Raw genomic sequence first — 16925 nt, 5'->3', positions numbered from 1 at the left:
TGTTAAGAGATAATTAATTTTAAACGTTTTAATTTTATATTAAACAGAGCGAGCACTGTTTGAAAGTTTGATGTAAACATTCACTACTATACTAACAATATCCTTTATTAGGCTAATGTGTTTTAAAACGTTGACTGCCGTATAGGTCACTGGTGCCCTACGTGGCGCGCTGAAGTAATTATTTCGATTTCTCTTTTCGATCATTATGCTAAGCCGACGGAATATCTAGTAGCCTCTACGAAAGACGAATCCGAAGGTACTGGGAATAAATACATTTCTAAGAGACTTGAAATACTAAAACATACATTAAAAACAAAAGGCAAAGTTAGGCAATCAGGCGCTTAGTAAAAGAAATTGACATAATTAATTCAGTGCGCCATGTCGGTCACCGGTGACCTACACGGCAGTCAATGTGTTAATAAACAGGAACTCCATAATCCACCTAATCATATTATATTATATTGTTATTGCGTCGAGTCAGAGACAGTGGCAACAGTCTTCTGAAAATCCTAACGAGCAAGATCGAGGAACTGCTAATTAATAGCCTTTGCAGCAGGCACTTGGAAGGAAAAAAAACAAATGTAATGATATAAAATTTATATGTTAGGTTTTTTTGATTTTTATTGCTTAGATGGGTGGACGAGTTCACAGCCCACCTGGTGTTAAGTGGTTACTGGAGCCCATAGACATCTACAACGTAAAAGCGCCACCCACCTTGAGATATAAGTTCTAAGGTCTCAGTATAGTTACAACGGCTACCCCACCCTTCGAACCGAAACGCATTACTGCTTCACGGCGGAAATAGGCGGGGTGGTGGTACCTACCCGTGCGGACTCCCAAGAGGTCCTACCACCAGTAAGTTACTAACATAGATTATAAGTAATTCTTACTAACAAAATGTTATGGTTTAAAAAAAAACTGAAATAAAGTATAAATAATAATAATAATATTTATTATATTTAATACTAAAAATTAACCAACAGAGGAGCCGTCCCTGATAAAAATTATGTTGAATATACTAATCACTAATGTCAATAATTATAATTTCATTTCTTATTCATTTGTTCACGCTCGATTACGTTTCACGGTAGCTATTCACCGAGTCCGTGCAAAAACTTTCATTAATAAATAAGGGTATAATGAACAGGGTGGAACGCAAAAACCCCGGCGCTTGTTTGAGTTTCGAGCTCAAAGAGCGAAGGATTATTAATCAACACGCCAACCTCGTCCCGCTGATGATACGCTAACCTCTTTTACACTGGATATAAAACTTTTGCGAACGAATTCGGTATTTGGAAGGCTCGAGCTATTTATAGAGATGCCCGTCTGGTGCTATGCGTGTGGAGTTCTTTTTTTAATACGCTTTTATTAGCTTCAGACGTATGTATGTTGTTATGTAATGGAATCTTTGAACATGATTTTGATCCCCTTCAAAACGTCGGATTAACTCGAAATTTGGCATACTTATTAAGGACCGATGACAATTCAATACTTAAAAAAAATATTGAAAAATAGGAAATTCAACTAAAAAATGAAACATAAATCATAGTTTAAAAAAGTAACAAAATACGCTTTTATAGAAAATCCAACTAATGATTTTATTGTAAAAATAGCGTGGGGTGCATGGTATCAGCAGTTATAAATATTTTATGAACAGATATGAGTAGAAGGGTTATTTTAATAATATCCTGAAAAGCTCCCCACGTATTTTTTTAGTTTTTTTAAGCTCAATTTTATTCTTTATTAGCCTTATAGGCAGACGAGCATATGGCCCACCTGATGGTGATTGGTTACCGTCGCCCATGGACGTCAGCAATGCCGGGGACAGAGCCAAGCCGCTGCCTACAAAGTTCACGGACAGCGCGTGGTAAATTGTTATTTAAAAATTATTAAGTGCTATCCGCATAGAGGCGTGAGGTTGGTGTTTCAGCTGCAATAGAAATACGGTTATTGTACTTCTCGAAACGACAGCACCTTACTGTTTATGACTCATAAGCACTCACAAATAACTTCGGATGACTGCAGTAAATAATCAAAATTTTCAACCATATAGAGAAAATTTAACACCGACTGTATGTATGTACATAATACTATTATAATGCAGCACACAATAACCTTCGGAAGCGAGTGTCGTTTTATCTTAATTCAATAAACCTTGGCTCGTGAAATAAACAATTCGAGGGGATCCTACGTCACGCCTTAAATGAGAGCAAACACAAGTGATGCTCGTCACTCATCCTTTCCACGCTCAATCAATTCTAACCCATTTATTCTGCACTAATATTGAATATGAGAGACAATGAAACAGCAATCACAGTTAATTGGCAACTAACGACCTTTGGGTCCTTTGTGATTTATTTACAAAAGGCACCTCTATGACGAGTTGTCACGGACGGAAAATTTCTTAGCAGTTTCATCTGAAATTAACAACAGACTTCGAGATGTATCCGTGCTGTCTCGAACGTAATTTGTATTTGATTTGTTATTCACTTATGGCTATTTATGAATTCAGCGTTCGTCATAGCGTTTAGGTCATCATGTTTTATTATTTATGGGAAATCAATAATTCAATTCTTAGGGACGCACACAATTGTTTTTTGTTTTATCTGATTCAACTTGAAATATCATAATTCAGAATAATTGAACATTGAAATTTTTTAGTGAAATTTTAATACAAATCATACCTGCTTAATATGCCTCCTTTGTTAAGGTATTTTAACTATCTGTTTTTTTCAATTCATTTGTGAAATAGCTTGGCCAGACAATGGAGTAGATGGTTTAAATATTATTTCATTACAACAACATTAATCGAAGATGTAAGAAGAAAAAATGTAAAATTATTTTTGAAAAACACATTCAAAATATTGAACAAATGCTTACTATATACTAAGTATATGTAAATGTTAATAAATACCGAAAACATAACACTTATCACATGAAATTATAGTTACACTAGTCATTTATCAATAAAAAAATATAACTGTCTACTAATCTTTTCCTAAAAACTTTCCATTCTTTCGTTTTCGATTGATTATCGAACTAAATGCAGAACTGTAGTAAGGGCCTCTTGAAAATATATACAGCGGAACGTTGAAAAGGTTGTTCGCGAAAATGTTAAAGGTAAATGTACGAAATTCGACAAATTGCGTTACTTACATTAGAACGGGAAGCGTTTAGTTGTCAATATTCTCTATTTCGAAGTCGAACGTAATAAATTACGGAATTAACACACACACACACACACACACACACGCACGCACGCACGCACGCACGCGCACGCACACGCACACGCACACGCACACGCACGCACACGCACACGCACGCACGCACAAGCACACGCACACGCACACGCACACGCACACACGCACACGCACACACACACCCACTCATTATTACAAATGTTTTTGTGTACACATCGGTGGACTCAATGCCTAAAGTATTAGGTATCTATCGGAACACCGAAGGTAATCCAGAGGAAATAACTGTAGTATCGTTCAAACATGAATTAAACATACAAATACATAAACATATTCCAATATTATTTATGCTATACCGAATGATATTTCAATTCAACTTAATAGACATCAAATCTGAGCCTATACATCGATCGACTTTTGTTATTATAATCTATATGTGGGTATTATAATTCTTAAGCAACATTAAAATTCTGACATTTAAGTATAAAAGTTTTTACTGATAGTAAGCCGCCTTGTGAAGCCGCACCGCATGTAGATACTACCTCCCCAAATATTTCTGCTGTGAAACAGTATATAACGCGTCTCGGTTTGAAGAGTAGGGCAACCGGTGTACTGTAAAAACTTGAGACTCAGAACTCATGCCCCAAGATATGTGGCGGCGTTAACGCTGTCTTTAACCGTTAACTATTTAACAACAGGTGGGCTTTGACCTCGTCCATTCATCTAAGCAATAAAAAATAAATAAAAAGAATCCATTTCAATCGAGCGAATAAGAGGAATGCGTATTAATGTCAATCGTTCTTGATGTGCTGTTCGCAATAGGAGTCTGTGAAGCAGAAACTTGTACTTATAAAACGAATAAAATTATAACAGAACTAAGCATTACTTGTAGAATTGATGTTTTCAATATTTATTCTGATAACTACACTTAAGTATAAACTTTTATTTTTTTTATATAGTCCGCTTATCGCTATTTGGGCCATATAAGAACAACGGATACATAATTATGTCAACTAGTGGTCCCCCGGTAATCGAAATTCAACTATAATTAATTGAAATTATAATTTTGTACGTAATGATTCTATTGACAAAGACTATATAGGTACTTCTATAATCACAGATTTCGCAAAGACTACGCTTTAGACAAGTATTAATAAAAACAAACAATATTTAATCTATTCTCAATTTGACCACAGTTTTTAAACAATAAGAAAATTTTGACATTAAAGAAATAGTATGCATGCGCGTGTGTGGGTCAAATACATGATAGTGTGTGTAATGTTTTTATTATTGATTTAATGTATTTTTTACGTATAATTTAAAAAAAAAATAACATCTGCCCTTCTCTATATTCTCTAAAGTGTGGGAAATATGATACTCCTCCGTCTGCACAATTTTCGTAAAAAGGGGTACTAAGTTTTTACTTCGCGTATTAATAATAGATTTATTTTTGTGGTATCTGAAAATTGGATAATTGTCGGAAGATTTTTTTGAGGTTGAGCCGTGAAAGTGTCATATTACCGAACACAAAGCTACGTGTATATGTACTATAAAAAATGCCACAAAAATTGATTTCCGTCTGGAGTTTCGACACGGTTATGTACCATCATTCTATTGATTTCTGCCGGTAAGCAGTTGTGAGTTTAGTTTGAAGGATAGGACAACCGTCTTTACAAATGTCTCAAGGTAGCTAGTGACTTTCACGTGGTGATGTATCAAGTCTCAAAACTAGTAAAAACAACGTTTACTCACATGTTTTTTTTTTATTGCTTAGATGGGTGGACGCGCTCACAGCCCACCTGAAGTTAAGTGGTTACTGGAACCCATAGACATCCACAACGTAAATGCGCCATCCACCTTGAGATACAAGTTCTAAGGTCTCAAGTATAGTAACGACGGCTGCCCCACCCTTCAAACCGAAATAGCTAGAAAAATTGAAGTTTTATCTTCCTGACGACAAAACAAAAGCTTGACACCGTTGGTTGTCAGTGATCTATGATTATGTTATTAGCCGATTATCAAACTGAACTGCACGCAGTATTGCATCGGTAACGGTAAAATTAAACTAGATAGCTAGCTAGTGAGATATTTTATGAAATAATTTAATGACGTGCTCTGTGGTTACTTTTAACTTTGGAACAACGGAAACTGCTAGAGAAATCATGCAGGAGGTAAACACAACTCAGATACCCATTGAAAGAAATATTATAGGAATTCCGTTTGTTGCCTTCGAACTTCCATATTGAAATTCATTCGAGATATCTTGTACGTCCACGAAAATGTGACAAAACGAGTTGCTAATATACGATGACAACTTAAAATCTCAGCGATATCAGAATCGACTATTTGTTGAAGTGATGACGATTCTTAATATGGACTTATATTAAAATTCTACTAGAGGTCCCGCAGTAGTCGAAATTCGACTATTATTAATTGGAATTGTAAGTTTGTACACAATTATGATTGTAATTTATACTTCTATAATCACAAATTTCGCCAAGACTACACTATAAAAAATATTTACAAAGACAAACAATATTTAATCTATTCTCAATTTGACAACAGACGTCAAGAACAAAAGTTTGACAATAAATAGTATGCATGCGTGTGTGCGTCAAATACATGGTATGTAGTGTGTGTAATGTTTTCTTAATTGATTTAATGTATCTTTTATGCATTATTTTAAAAAAAATATTAGCATTGTGCACTTTTTCTCTATATTTTCTATAAGTGTGGAAAATTTCATACTCCTCCGTCCCCGCAATTTTCTTAAAAAGGGATACAAAATTTTTCCTTCACGTAATATATAGACATTCAATGCTTCGAACGTTTTTTTTTCCTGTAGCGCAGGTAAATAGTAAATTAGGTAAGTTAATTAGATTGACCAGACTCGGAAAATAACACGAACTTATTGTTTCATATTAATAATGAAATTTATTAAATTTTATTTGTGGATATATTTTAATTTATTATAAATATTCTGATAACAGATCCCGATGTAAATATACATACAAAGATAGTCAATCAAGAGCTTTCTTCCAACAAACCGCCAAAATAATGCAAATATATAAGGAAAAAAACGTAACAGAACCTTTCATCACATATTCGTATATGTTATGTTATACTTGGTGTTGCTATGTTAAACATAGTTTACGCATTAATATTATATTATTAAAGATTCTAATATCTGTAAAATTAATTCAAAACGATCTCCATTGGCCTGAATAAACTTCTCTTAAGCTCTAACTCACAGCATTTCTGTTCTGTTTGCTTCTATTGGCCACCAATCTGCTACACTTTCGAACTGATTCTACTAACTACTAACTAAATTCTAGCAACGCCTGTATAAAAAGTCGTTTTAACCCACACGTATTTAACGTGATAGAAGAAGATTAGTACACGACTTTGTATTATTATTAATTGCTTTAATACAGAAGTCGGTCCGTGATACCTACTTAAAATAACCTCATACTTCCATCTTCCTTTCTTTCTTCGAATTAATGCCAAACTTGTCACTTAAACAAGATTCACTTTTAGATAATTAAACATTTAGGTATTATTTAATTTTGAACAAGTGGTCGGGTGGGGACCCGAGAAAGAAAGTAAAAAGGACCGACAAATGGAATTTCCTCGTGTTGAAACTTTATTGAATCTCAATTTAAAAGTTTTCGCTAGTCTTATGTTTCTTCGACAGAAGATTTAGGTAAAGTTATACGTACAACTTTGCTAATTTTCAGTGTTAATAAATTCGTTAAGAGTTAACCATCAGGTAGGCCGTAAGCTCGTCTGCCTAAAATGGCAATAAAAAAAGGTTTTTTTTCTGTTTTTCATTCTTCTCACAATTTTTGCAATCTCCATAGCTCAATATAAAGCTAGCCAGTAAGCTCCGTTAACAATAAAGGATGACATTTATTTTCATAAATTGTCTACCAAATCTTATGATACAGACAGAACACAAGTAATTCAAATTACCTTTTTTTTATGATCGAGGGTTTACTGGTAGCCCGGAGGCCTTTCCAGTTTCACAAGGACAGGTGGGCGAGCAAGGGCTCAGCCAGAAGGAACGGAATTTGCTAACAGCTTCCCGAGCGCCTCCAAGGAAGACCTAACAATTCAAGAACAGTTGCTTCGCGAATGAATCTCCTACCGGATCGACATCGCGACCCGCTACTTCGGCGAGAAACTCAAAGGGCTGGTCTCTACTCCTAGATTTAGAGCGGAAGGCGTCTAATGCAAGGGTTATCTGATGGATTCGTAAAGACGTGGAAAATTACCTATAATATTCAAACGATAACTCATGAATTATGATTGAGTCTTGGAGGTCGCTTAAGTGATATCACACTATACTATGGCATCACTAATTTTCAGACATGAGGTCGATAATTCTATTACTTAGCGGATGTTGCAACGCATGATTGCTTCGCAGCTGAAACATATCATAACATAGCTACATCACGGTACGTCGTGGTACGTATGGTGACTAAATAAAATAAAAAACAAAACAAAAACCCGAACCCCGAGCAGGAAATCCTCGTGCTTCACTGAATGACGTTTACAGTTAAAACAAACAATGATCCGAATGCGGGCTTCTATTTATGTCAACGTCGAATGATTGCGATGCATACGAGTATATGCGTTTATATGCATAACAGCTGTTACAAAAGACGAAATTAAGTTCAAACCGGTTCGTACATCACTAGTAGTTATTTAGAGTCTAACTCTATCAAGGTGTTAGTGAAGTTATACATTCACTGTGTGAAAAATTGTAATTAAATTGAAAAATATTCGACTTCATTCAGTATTCAATATTGCAATAATCGTTACGTTATTATACTCATTGTAAAAATGAATATTAAATAAAAAGACATGCTCGCTAAGTTTCTTGCCAGAGGCTAGTTTTTGTGAATTAGCGGTAGTTCTTTTGACGTTCAACAAGTATGTACTTTCATCTATGTTGAATAAAAAAAAATTGAATTGATTTGACTAAAAATTTTTTCTTTGTCAACAGCGTCTGTGTTATCCAAACCAAGTCGATCAGCTGTGAAGAAACATGTTCAGTTTCCGGACGAACAGAGCTGCATTGAAGAGGCTAATGAACCCATTGCCGAGGAAGAAACTGTTGCTGAGGAAAAACCAGGTATCTAATTAAACTCTGATACTTCATCAGATCTTTCCAAACGCATTTAGTCGCTCTTAGCGGTTAGCTGCTTTTGAGTCACGGATCCGATAAGAAAGCATTTTGATTAATAAAGAAATCAGTTGGTTCATATCTCGTTCACCCAACTGCACAGTAAAATGTACAAATAATAGAGAAGCGGTAGTGGAAATTGTAGACCATGGACCTGTTTGTATAAATAAAAAATAGAACACCCTAAATAATCGTGCTTAATTATTAATACACTAATTTACTAACAAACTGAGGTGGCTTTAGTTTTCCAAAATAACAAACAGTTATGAGAATCATTAAATCATTAAAAAAGAAAATAAACTGGTTAAATGGTAAAAATCATTTTGTCATATAAATTTATATGATAAATAATAGAATAGAAATAGAAGAGTTAATAAGGCATATTCAACAAAGCTAAGACGTACACTAATGATTCATGACCACGATTAGACTGAACGAAAACTAGATAATACCGAGGCAACGCTAAAACAATATCAATAGACGTAAACAAACCAACGAATTTACTAGATGCGAAAATTTTGGCAATTAGCCTACTAGGCTCGTGAATAATTAGTTCGTGTAATCGTCATTGAGTCAGTTTTGTTTAATAATTAATTGTTAATTAATATAATGAATCATTTTTACTGGTGGTAGAACCTCTTGTGAGTCCGCGCGGGTAGGTACCACTACCCTGCCTATTTCTGTCGTGAAGCAGTAATGCGTTTCGGTTTGAAGGGTGGGGCAGCCGTTGTAACTTACTGAGACCTTAGAACTTATATCTCAAGGTGGGTGGCGCATTTACATTGTGGATGTCTATGGGCTCCAGTAACCACTTAACACCAGGTGGGCTGTGAGCTCGTCCACACATCTAAGCAATAAAAAAAATAAAAAAATCAAACGGATGTCAGGAAACATTGTTTTCTTTATTTCATGTTCAAGATCTCTCGGTTGTTAGAGCTTTGAACAGGTGAAGATGTGTCTATTTACTATGTCAATATGAATGTCGCTACCGAGACTGATATTTTAAGTTGGGTTCTACAAATAACATAAAACTCTCAATTTTAGTATTACCTTTCTAATAAATTGTCAATATTTTTATTCACGTGATGTTAAGCTACGGCCTGAGCTTTCCCGCGTAGAGGGGACAGGGGACGTCAAGAAAACCATCGCATTATCCGGAAGTTATAAGGCAGTGTTGATCCACTACCTAAGAACCCGCGGTATCCGTTCTCCGTGCTATTTTGTTGTTATACTTTTCATAAATTAAAAAAAAACAAACTAACAAAATACGCTTTTATAGAAAATCCAACTAAAAAATAGAAAATAAATTTTAATAAATTTGAATTAAAAGTAGTGTAAGAAAAAATGATTTTATTGTAAAAAAACTTGGGGAGCTTTTCAGGATATTATCAAAGTAACCCTTCTACTCATATCTGTTCATACAATATTTATAACTGCTTATACCATGCACCCCACGCTTTTTTTTACAATAAAATCATTTTTACTTACACTATTTTTCATTCAAATTTATTAAAAATAATTTTCTATTGTTTAGTTTCATTTTCTGTAAAAGCGTATTTTGTTAGTTTTTTTAAACTATTATTGATTTATCTTTTTTGTAGTTGAATTTCAATTTTTTCAATATTTTTATTTTTAATATTGAATTGTCATCGGTTCTGAATAAGTATACCAAATTTCGAGTTAGTCCGACGTTTTCAAGCGGGTCAAAATCATGTTCAAAGATACCATTACATACATACGTCTGAAGCTAATAAAAGCGTATTTAAAAATTTAGTCGATTTTTTTATGTGTTTTCTATTACTATTAAGTAGGTACCCATTATTTATGGACTTGAACTCGTCTTAAGGTTAAACAACTGTAAAATCACTCGAAACTACCAGTCAGCATTTCAAAAGTCTGGTCCGATAAGTTTTAATATAGTTCGAGCAAACATCTTCATTTGGGTCTACATTTAGCTGTCAACTTTAATTGCAGAGCTTGTATGAAAAGCAGCTGCTGAATATTTATAAGCTAATTCTGAACTTTAGTCAATCTAGAATAACTAATTAAAAACTTAAACGATCATCTTTAAAAGGTAACACACATTTTGATTTTTTACATTAAGCACAACCGTTATAATATGAACATATGTAAAATAAATGAAAACCGAACATATAATAAAAATTTAGGTCGTCCTTAACCGATGAGTTTTTAATTAAAATTCGATGATACTTTTATGCTTCTTAATTAATATACAAAAATGGCTGCGCTCTTTCAACAAATAAATATACAAACACATTCAAAGTAGAATATACTCTCTTGTCTTTGAAGCTCATGTAAATTACTTGTTTAATATTCAGTGAATTTTAATTAGTTACTTTTGTTTTCGGGGTCTTTTGTCCGCAAAATATCTCTAAGAAGGAACGGACCCTCGAAATTATACACGTGCATAATCACTGGTTTTAGAGCTGTCACTGCTGGTGGCATTGGAACGCTTAGGAGCGTCTATCCTATTTTTGGTATAAAAATATTTCACTTTAAAACAATCTACATGTAACGCGTACATATGTATTACTTGTACTTCAAATAATTAAATAGAGGTCCATTTATCTCATCATTAAGTCAGCGGTAAAATAAAATCATTTTTGGTACTCGAACATCTTTAGCGAACTCACTACGAATGTTTTCCTAATTATAAAGAGAAAACCTTAAGAAAATGCCTTTACGAAGTCCTAAGCAAATAAAAGTTGGTATTGCTGCTGAAAAAGACCACCGGAATTGTTCTTTCGTCATAAAAATAATAGTCATTTGTATAGATCTATTAGTTTAAGACGGGCGTAAAGAGAATACATACTTATAAATAAAGATTTAAATTATTGTATCAACTACTCCAAAGATTTATAGCAAATATAAAATGGTTTTATGAACGTAAAAAAAAAATAACCTTCGCATTAAACAAGCAATCTATTAAATTAAATACGGTGCACATATTTTATTCTCCTAAAATTTAAAGTTGTATAAAAGTTTACTAGAATTACAAGCCAATAGCAATTTTCTTATTAGAGCTTTGCTCAAAATTTCTAACTGCAATTAACTTCGTGTTTACTTAGTCAATCCCTATTATTTCTCAACATAACAAGAAGATTTGAATACTTTTAGAAGAAGCAAGGGCACGTTTCACGGTCGTTTAAAAAAAATGTCGTCGTCTAAAAATACATATTTTATTTTAACGGAGACGCAGTGCTTGCTGATTGAAGACGAAACTCGCCTGATATTAAGCGGTTGTCGAATTTTATTTTTTTAATGACTCCGAATATACTTTTTCTACATTTGAAAATTTTTGACATGTTGCAAAATGTAAAGAAAATATTATAAGTTGTTTAGAAACATCAACGACATCACTAAGAAGTATGATTTAAGTTGAGGCGCAAAAACAAACTCATGAAAAGAAAGGTATGAATTTTAATTTTATTGCCTATATGTATATATTTAAAAAATTTGTTTGTTCGACTGAGCATCACACTTAAACTCTTTCTCTTATCTCGCTACGATAATATGTAGAAGTCGTAGATCAAACAACAAGAATCGTTGAATTTCCATTTATATAAATGAAATCACGGTCACAGATGTATTAAGTTTGTTCGTAATCTAAGATATTATCATAAAACTAATCGAATCTCAAATAATTTGTCAGCTTTGTCAATTATGCTACACTGTCATCCTTTGGAAGTAATTCTGTATTCAGTTTAATTCTAACTTAAGATAAGATAAGCCCATTAATCGTAGTTTGGGAGCCTTCACATATAGCACTGTCCATTCCGATAGAGGCACCCGTCACGTGCGGACGTGCTCATCGTCCACTCGATCGCCCGGTCTTTGTTCGCCCGGCTTTTGTTAGCCCGGCCATTGTTCGCGCGGCCTGTGTTTGTGGTACATCTGCCGACTAAGTGCTCTTTCTGGAAGTTTTTATTTGTTTTGTTTCCTTTTGTTGTTTCTGTGTTCGTGGTACATCTGCCGACAAAGTGGTTTCCTGCAAGTATTTATTTGTTTTGTTTCTTTTCGTAATTTCTGTTTTGTTGTGCTTTTTCTTTGTCCTGTAGTAATCGCGCCGCATTGCCACCTGTGTTCAATAGAACCGCTCAGGTCCGAGAAGTTGGGGCCTCGCCGCAAGGCGAGTGTTTTCAAGACCCGGGGCCGCCCCACCTGGGTACTCAGCGATCATGGACGCTGTATTCGCGGAATTCCTCCGACTTCGCCACCCACAGCTCGCCTCGGAGTTTTTGGCCTTCAAGGCCAATCACACTGCGAGCCCTCTCGAGGACTCCGCCGCGCTCGCTGCTCCTGCGTCGCCTGTACCTGCGTGCAGAGCTTCTGCATTGAGCACCGCAGCCTCTGTCGTGCCTGCCGCTCCCGTGTCGCCTATACTGGCGAGAAAAGCTGCTGCGTCGTCCGCCGTGACCATCGTTTCAGCTGAGCGATCATCCGCGGCCTCCGTCGCGCCCTCTAAAACACCTACACTTGCTCGTAGGTCGCCTGCACCCGCCTCCTCGTGCTCCGACTCTGACTCGGACATGGAGGTCGACCTCGCCCCCGCCTCATCGACGGATGGATTCACCCTGGTACAGAAGGGTAAGAAGCGTGCCGCGGAGTCTCGAGCTCCCGCGGCCGCTAAAATTAGCAAAGCCGTGAACGCGTCGCGCCCCCGCCCTCAGACTCCCGTTGCGCCCCCAGCCCGTGCCACTCCGTCGCCGCGTCCGGTGGCACAAAATAAAACCCAAACCCCTCCCCCGGTTATCCTTCAGGAGAAGGCAGCTTGGGATCGAGTTTGCCTGGCCCTTAAGGCCAAAAATATAAATTTCACGAATGCCCGTAACCTCGCGAACGGCATTCAAATTAAGGTTCAAACACCCGACGACCATAGGGCCCTCTCTTCTTACCTCCGTAAGGAGCGTATAAGTTTCCATACGTATACGCTCCAGGAGGAGCGCGAACTCCGCGTTGTAATACGCGGAATCCCTAAAGAGTTAGATGTAGAGCTCGTAAAAGCCGACCTGTTAGAACAAGGCCTACCAGTGAATTCTGTGCACCGTATGCACACCGGTCGCGGTAGGGAGCCATATAATATGGTTCTAGTCGCTCTCCAGCCTACCCCCGAGGGTAAGAAAATCTTTAACACACAGACCGTCTGTAGGCTCTCTGGTATCGCTGTCGAAGCCCCCCATAAAAAAGGCACTCCTAGCCAGTGCCATAACTGTCAATTGTACGGGCACTCTTCCCGTAACTGTCACGCGCGCCCCCGATGTGTTAAGTGTTTGGGCGATCACGCCACGGCCCTCTGCGCTCGCGACCAAAAAACCGCGACGGAACCGCCTAGCTGCGTCCTGTGTCGAACACAGGGTCACCCCGCGAATTACCGTGGTTGCCCCCGAGCCCCTAAAATAAATCGCCGCGTCGCCCGCCAAAACCGCCTCCGAGCTTCCGGCCCAGACATCAAAGCCTCGGCACCCTCTGCGTCGCAGGCTAAGCCAGCGTTCGTTCCGGCGGCGGTGCCCAGTGTCTCGGCCTGGGCAAAACCGCTGCCGTACACGAACACGGCTACAACTCCCTCCTCCGCGATTCGTCCCGCCCCCGCGACTCGTCCCTCTCCCGCGACTTGCCCTCCGACCGCGTCCGACAATCTCGCTTTAGCGATCGACTTCTTTCAGTCGATCAACTTTGAGCGCGTTAACGCTTTGGGCGACGCCATTCGCGCTGCCTCCACTGCACAACACTTTATCGCCGTTGTGCAGGAATACGCCGACGTATACGCGTCATTAAATACGTACGTCCTCCCCTCACTCCGCCGGTAATCAATGGCGTATATAAGTAGAATAAAGCCCCTATCCGTAACGATAGGATTTTTTAACGCTTACGGTCTCGCAAATCAACGTGATCAGGTTTCTGACTTTTTGCGTGACCACCAAATTGATATCTTTTTAGTGCAGGAGACCCTACTTAAGCCCGCGCGCCGTGACCCTAAAATCGCGAACTATAACATGGTCAGGAACGACAGGCTCTCTGCCCGTGGTGGTGGTACCGTCATTTACTATAGAAGAGCCCTGCATTGCGTCCCGCTCGATCCTCCCGCGCTCGCTAATATCGAAGCATCAGTGTGCCGAATCTCACTGACGGGACACGCGCCGATCGTTATCGCGTCCGTTTATCTTCCACCGGATAAGATCGTTCTAAGCAGTGATATCGAGGCGCTGCTCGGTATGGGGAGCTCTGTCATTCTGGCGGGCGACCTAAATTGTAAACACATCAGGTGGAACTCACACACCACAACCCCGAATGGCAGGCGGCTTGACGCGTTAGTCGATGATCTCGCCTTCGATATCGTCGCTCCGCTAACCCCGACTCACTACCCGCTAAATATCGCGCATCGCCCGGATATACTCGACATAGCGTTATTAAAAAACGTAACTCTGCGCTTACACTCGATCGAAGTAGTTTCAGAGTTAGATTCAGACCACCGTCCCGTCGTTATGAAGCTCGGTCGCGCTCCCGATTCCGTTCCCGTCACGAGGACTGTGGTGGATTGGCACACGCTGGGCATCAGCCTGGCTGAATCTGATCCACCATCGCTTCCGTTTAGTCCGGACTCTATCCCGTCTCCTCAGGATACCGCTGAAGCCATAGACATCGTAACGTCACACATCACCTCGACATTAGATAGGTCATCGAAGCAAGTTGTAGCGGAGGACTTCCTTCACCGCTTCAAATTGCCCGACGATATTAGGGAGCTCCTTAGAGCTAAGAACGCCTCGATCCGTGCGTACGATAGGTATCCTACCGCGGAAAATCGTATTCGAATGCGTGCCCTACAACGCGACGTAAAGTCACGCATCACCGAAGTCCGAGATGCCAGATGGTCTGATTTCTTAGAAGGACTCGCGCCCTCTCAAAGGTCTTACTACCGCTTAGCTCGTACTCTCAAATCGGATACGGTAGTAACTATGCCCCCCCTCGTAGGCCCCTCAGGCCGACTCGCGGCGTTCGATGATGACGAAAAAGCAGAGCTGCTGGCCGATACATTGCAAACCCAGTGCACGCCCAGCACTCAATCCGTGGACCCTGTTCATGTAGAATTAGTAGACAGTGAGGTAGAACGCAGAGCCTCCTTGCCACCCTCTGATGCGTTACCACCCGTCACCCCGATGGAAGTTAAAGACTTGATCAAAGACCTACGTCCTCGCAAGGCTCCCGGTTCCGACGGTATATCCAACCGCGTTATTAAACTTCTACCCGTCCAACTCATCGTGATGTTGGCATCTATTTTCAATGCCGCTATGGCGAACTGTATCTTTCCCGCGGTGTGGAAAGAAGCGGACGTTATCGGCATACATAAACCCGGTAAACCAAAAAATCATCCGACGAGCTACCGCCCGATTAGCCTCCTCATGTCTCTAGGCAAACTGTATGAGCGTCTGCTCTACAAACGCCTCAGAGACTTCGTCTCATCCAAGGGCATTCTTATCGATGAACAATTCGGATTCCGTACAAATCACTCATGCGTTCAACAGGTGCACCGGCTCACGGAGCACATTCTTGTGGGGCTTAATCGACCAAAACCGTTATACACAGGAGCTCTCTTCTTCGACGTCGCAAAAGCGTTCGACAAAGTCTGGCACAATGGTTTGATTTTCAAACTATTCAACATGGGCGTGCCGGATAGTCTCGTGCTCATCATACGGGACTTCTTGTCGAACCGCTCTTTTCGATATCGAGTCGAGGGAACCCGCTCCTCCCCACGACCTCTCACAGCTGGAGTCCCGCAAGGCTCTGTCCTCTCACCCCTCCTATTTAGCTTATTCGTCAACGATATTCCCCGGTCGCCGCCGACCCATTTAGCTTTATTCGCCGACGACACGACTGTTTACTATTCTAGTAGAAATAAGTCCCTAATCGCGAAGAAGCTTCAGAGCGCAGCCCTAGCCCTAGGACAGTGGTTCCGAAAATGGCGCATAGACATCAACCCAGCGAAAAGTACTGCGGTGCTATTTCAGAGGGGAAGCTCCACACGGATTTCCTCCCGGATTAGGAGGAGGAATCTCACACCCCCGATTACTCTCTTTAGACAACCCATACCCTGGGCCAGGAAGGTCAAGTACCTGGGCGTTACCCTGGATGCATCGATGACATTCCGCCCGCATATAAAATCAGTCCGTGACCGTGCCGCGTTTATTCTCGGTAGACTCTACCCCATGATCTGTAAGCGGAGTAAAATGTCCCTTCGGAACAAGGTGACACTTTACAAAACTTGCATAAGGCCCGTCATGACTTACGCGAGTGTGGTGTTCGCTCACGCGGCCCGCACACACATAGACACCCTCCAATCCCTACAATCCCGCTTTTGCAGGTTAGCTGTCGGGGCTCCGTGGTTCGTGAGGAACGTTGACCTACACGACGACCTGGGCCTCGAATCAATTCGGAAATACATGAAGTCAGCGTCGGAACGATACTTCGATAAGGCTATGCGTCATGATAATCGCCTTATCGTTGCCGCCGCTGACTACTCCCCG

The 16925-nt window shown here is 39.5% G+C and overlaps 1 protein-coding gene across 1 annotated transcript in view; it reads left to right on the top strand.

The window, feature by feature from the left end:
• LOC105842162 (uncharacterized) overlaps positions 1–16925 on the top strand; it is a 126054-nt gene that overhangs the window by 95363 nt on the left and 13766 nt on the right. Inside the window, exon 9 of the mRNA XM_012693510.4 lies at positions 8206–8334. Coding sequence (XP_012548964.2) covers positions 8206–8334 — 129 coding nt within the window. The remainder of the gene's footprint in view (positions 1–8205; positions 8335–16925) is intronic.

This window comes from Bombyx mori, chromosome 1, assembly GCF_030269925.1.
Source record: "Bombyx mori chromosome 1, ASM3026992v2".
NCBI lineage: Eukaryota > Metazoa > Arthropoda > Insecta > Lepidoptera > Bombycidae > Bombyx > Bombyx mori.
This window is presented reverse-complemented; position numbering and strand designations above follow the sequence as displayed.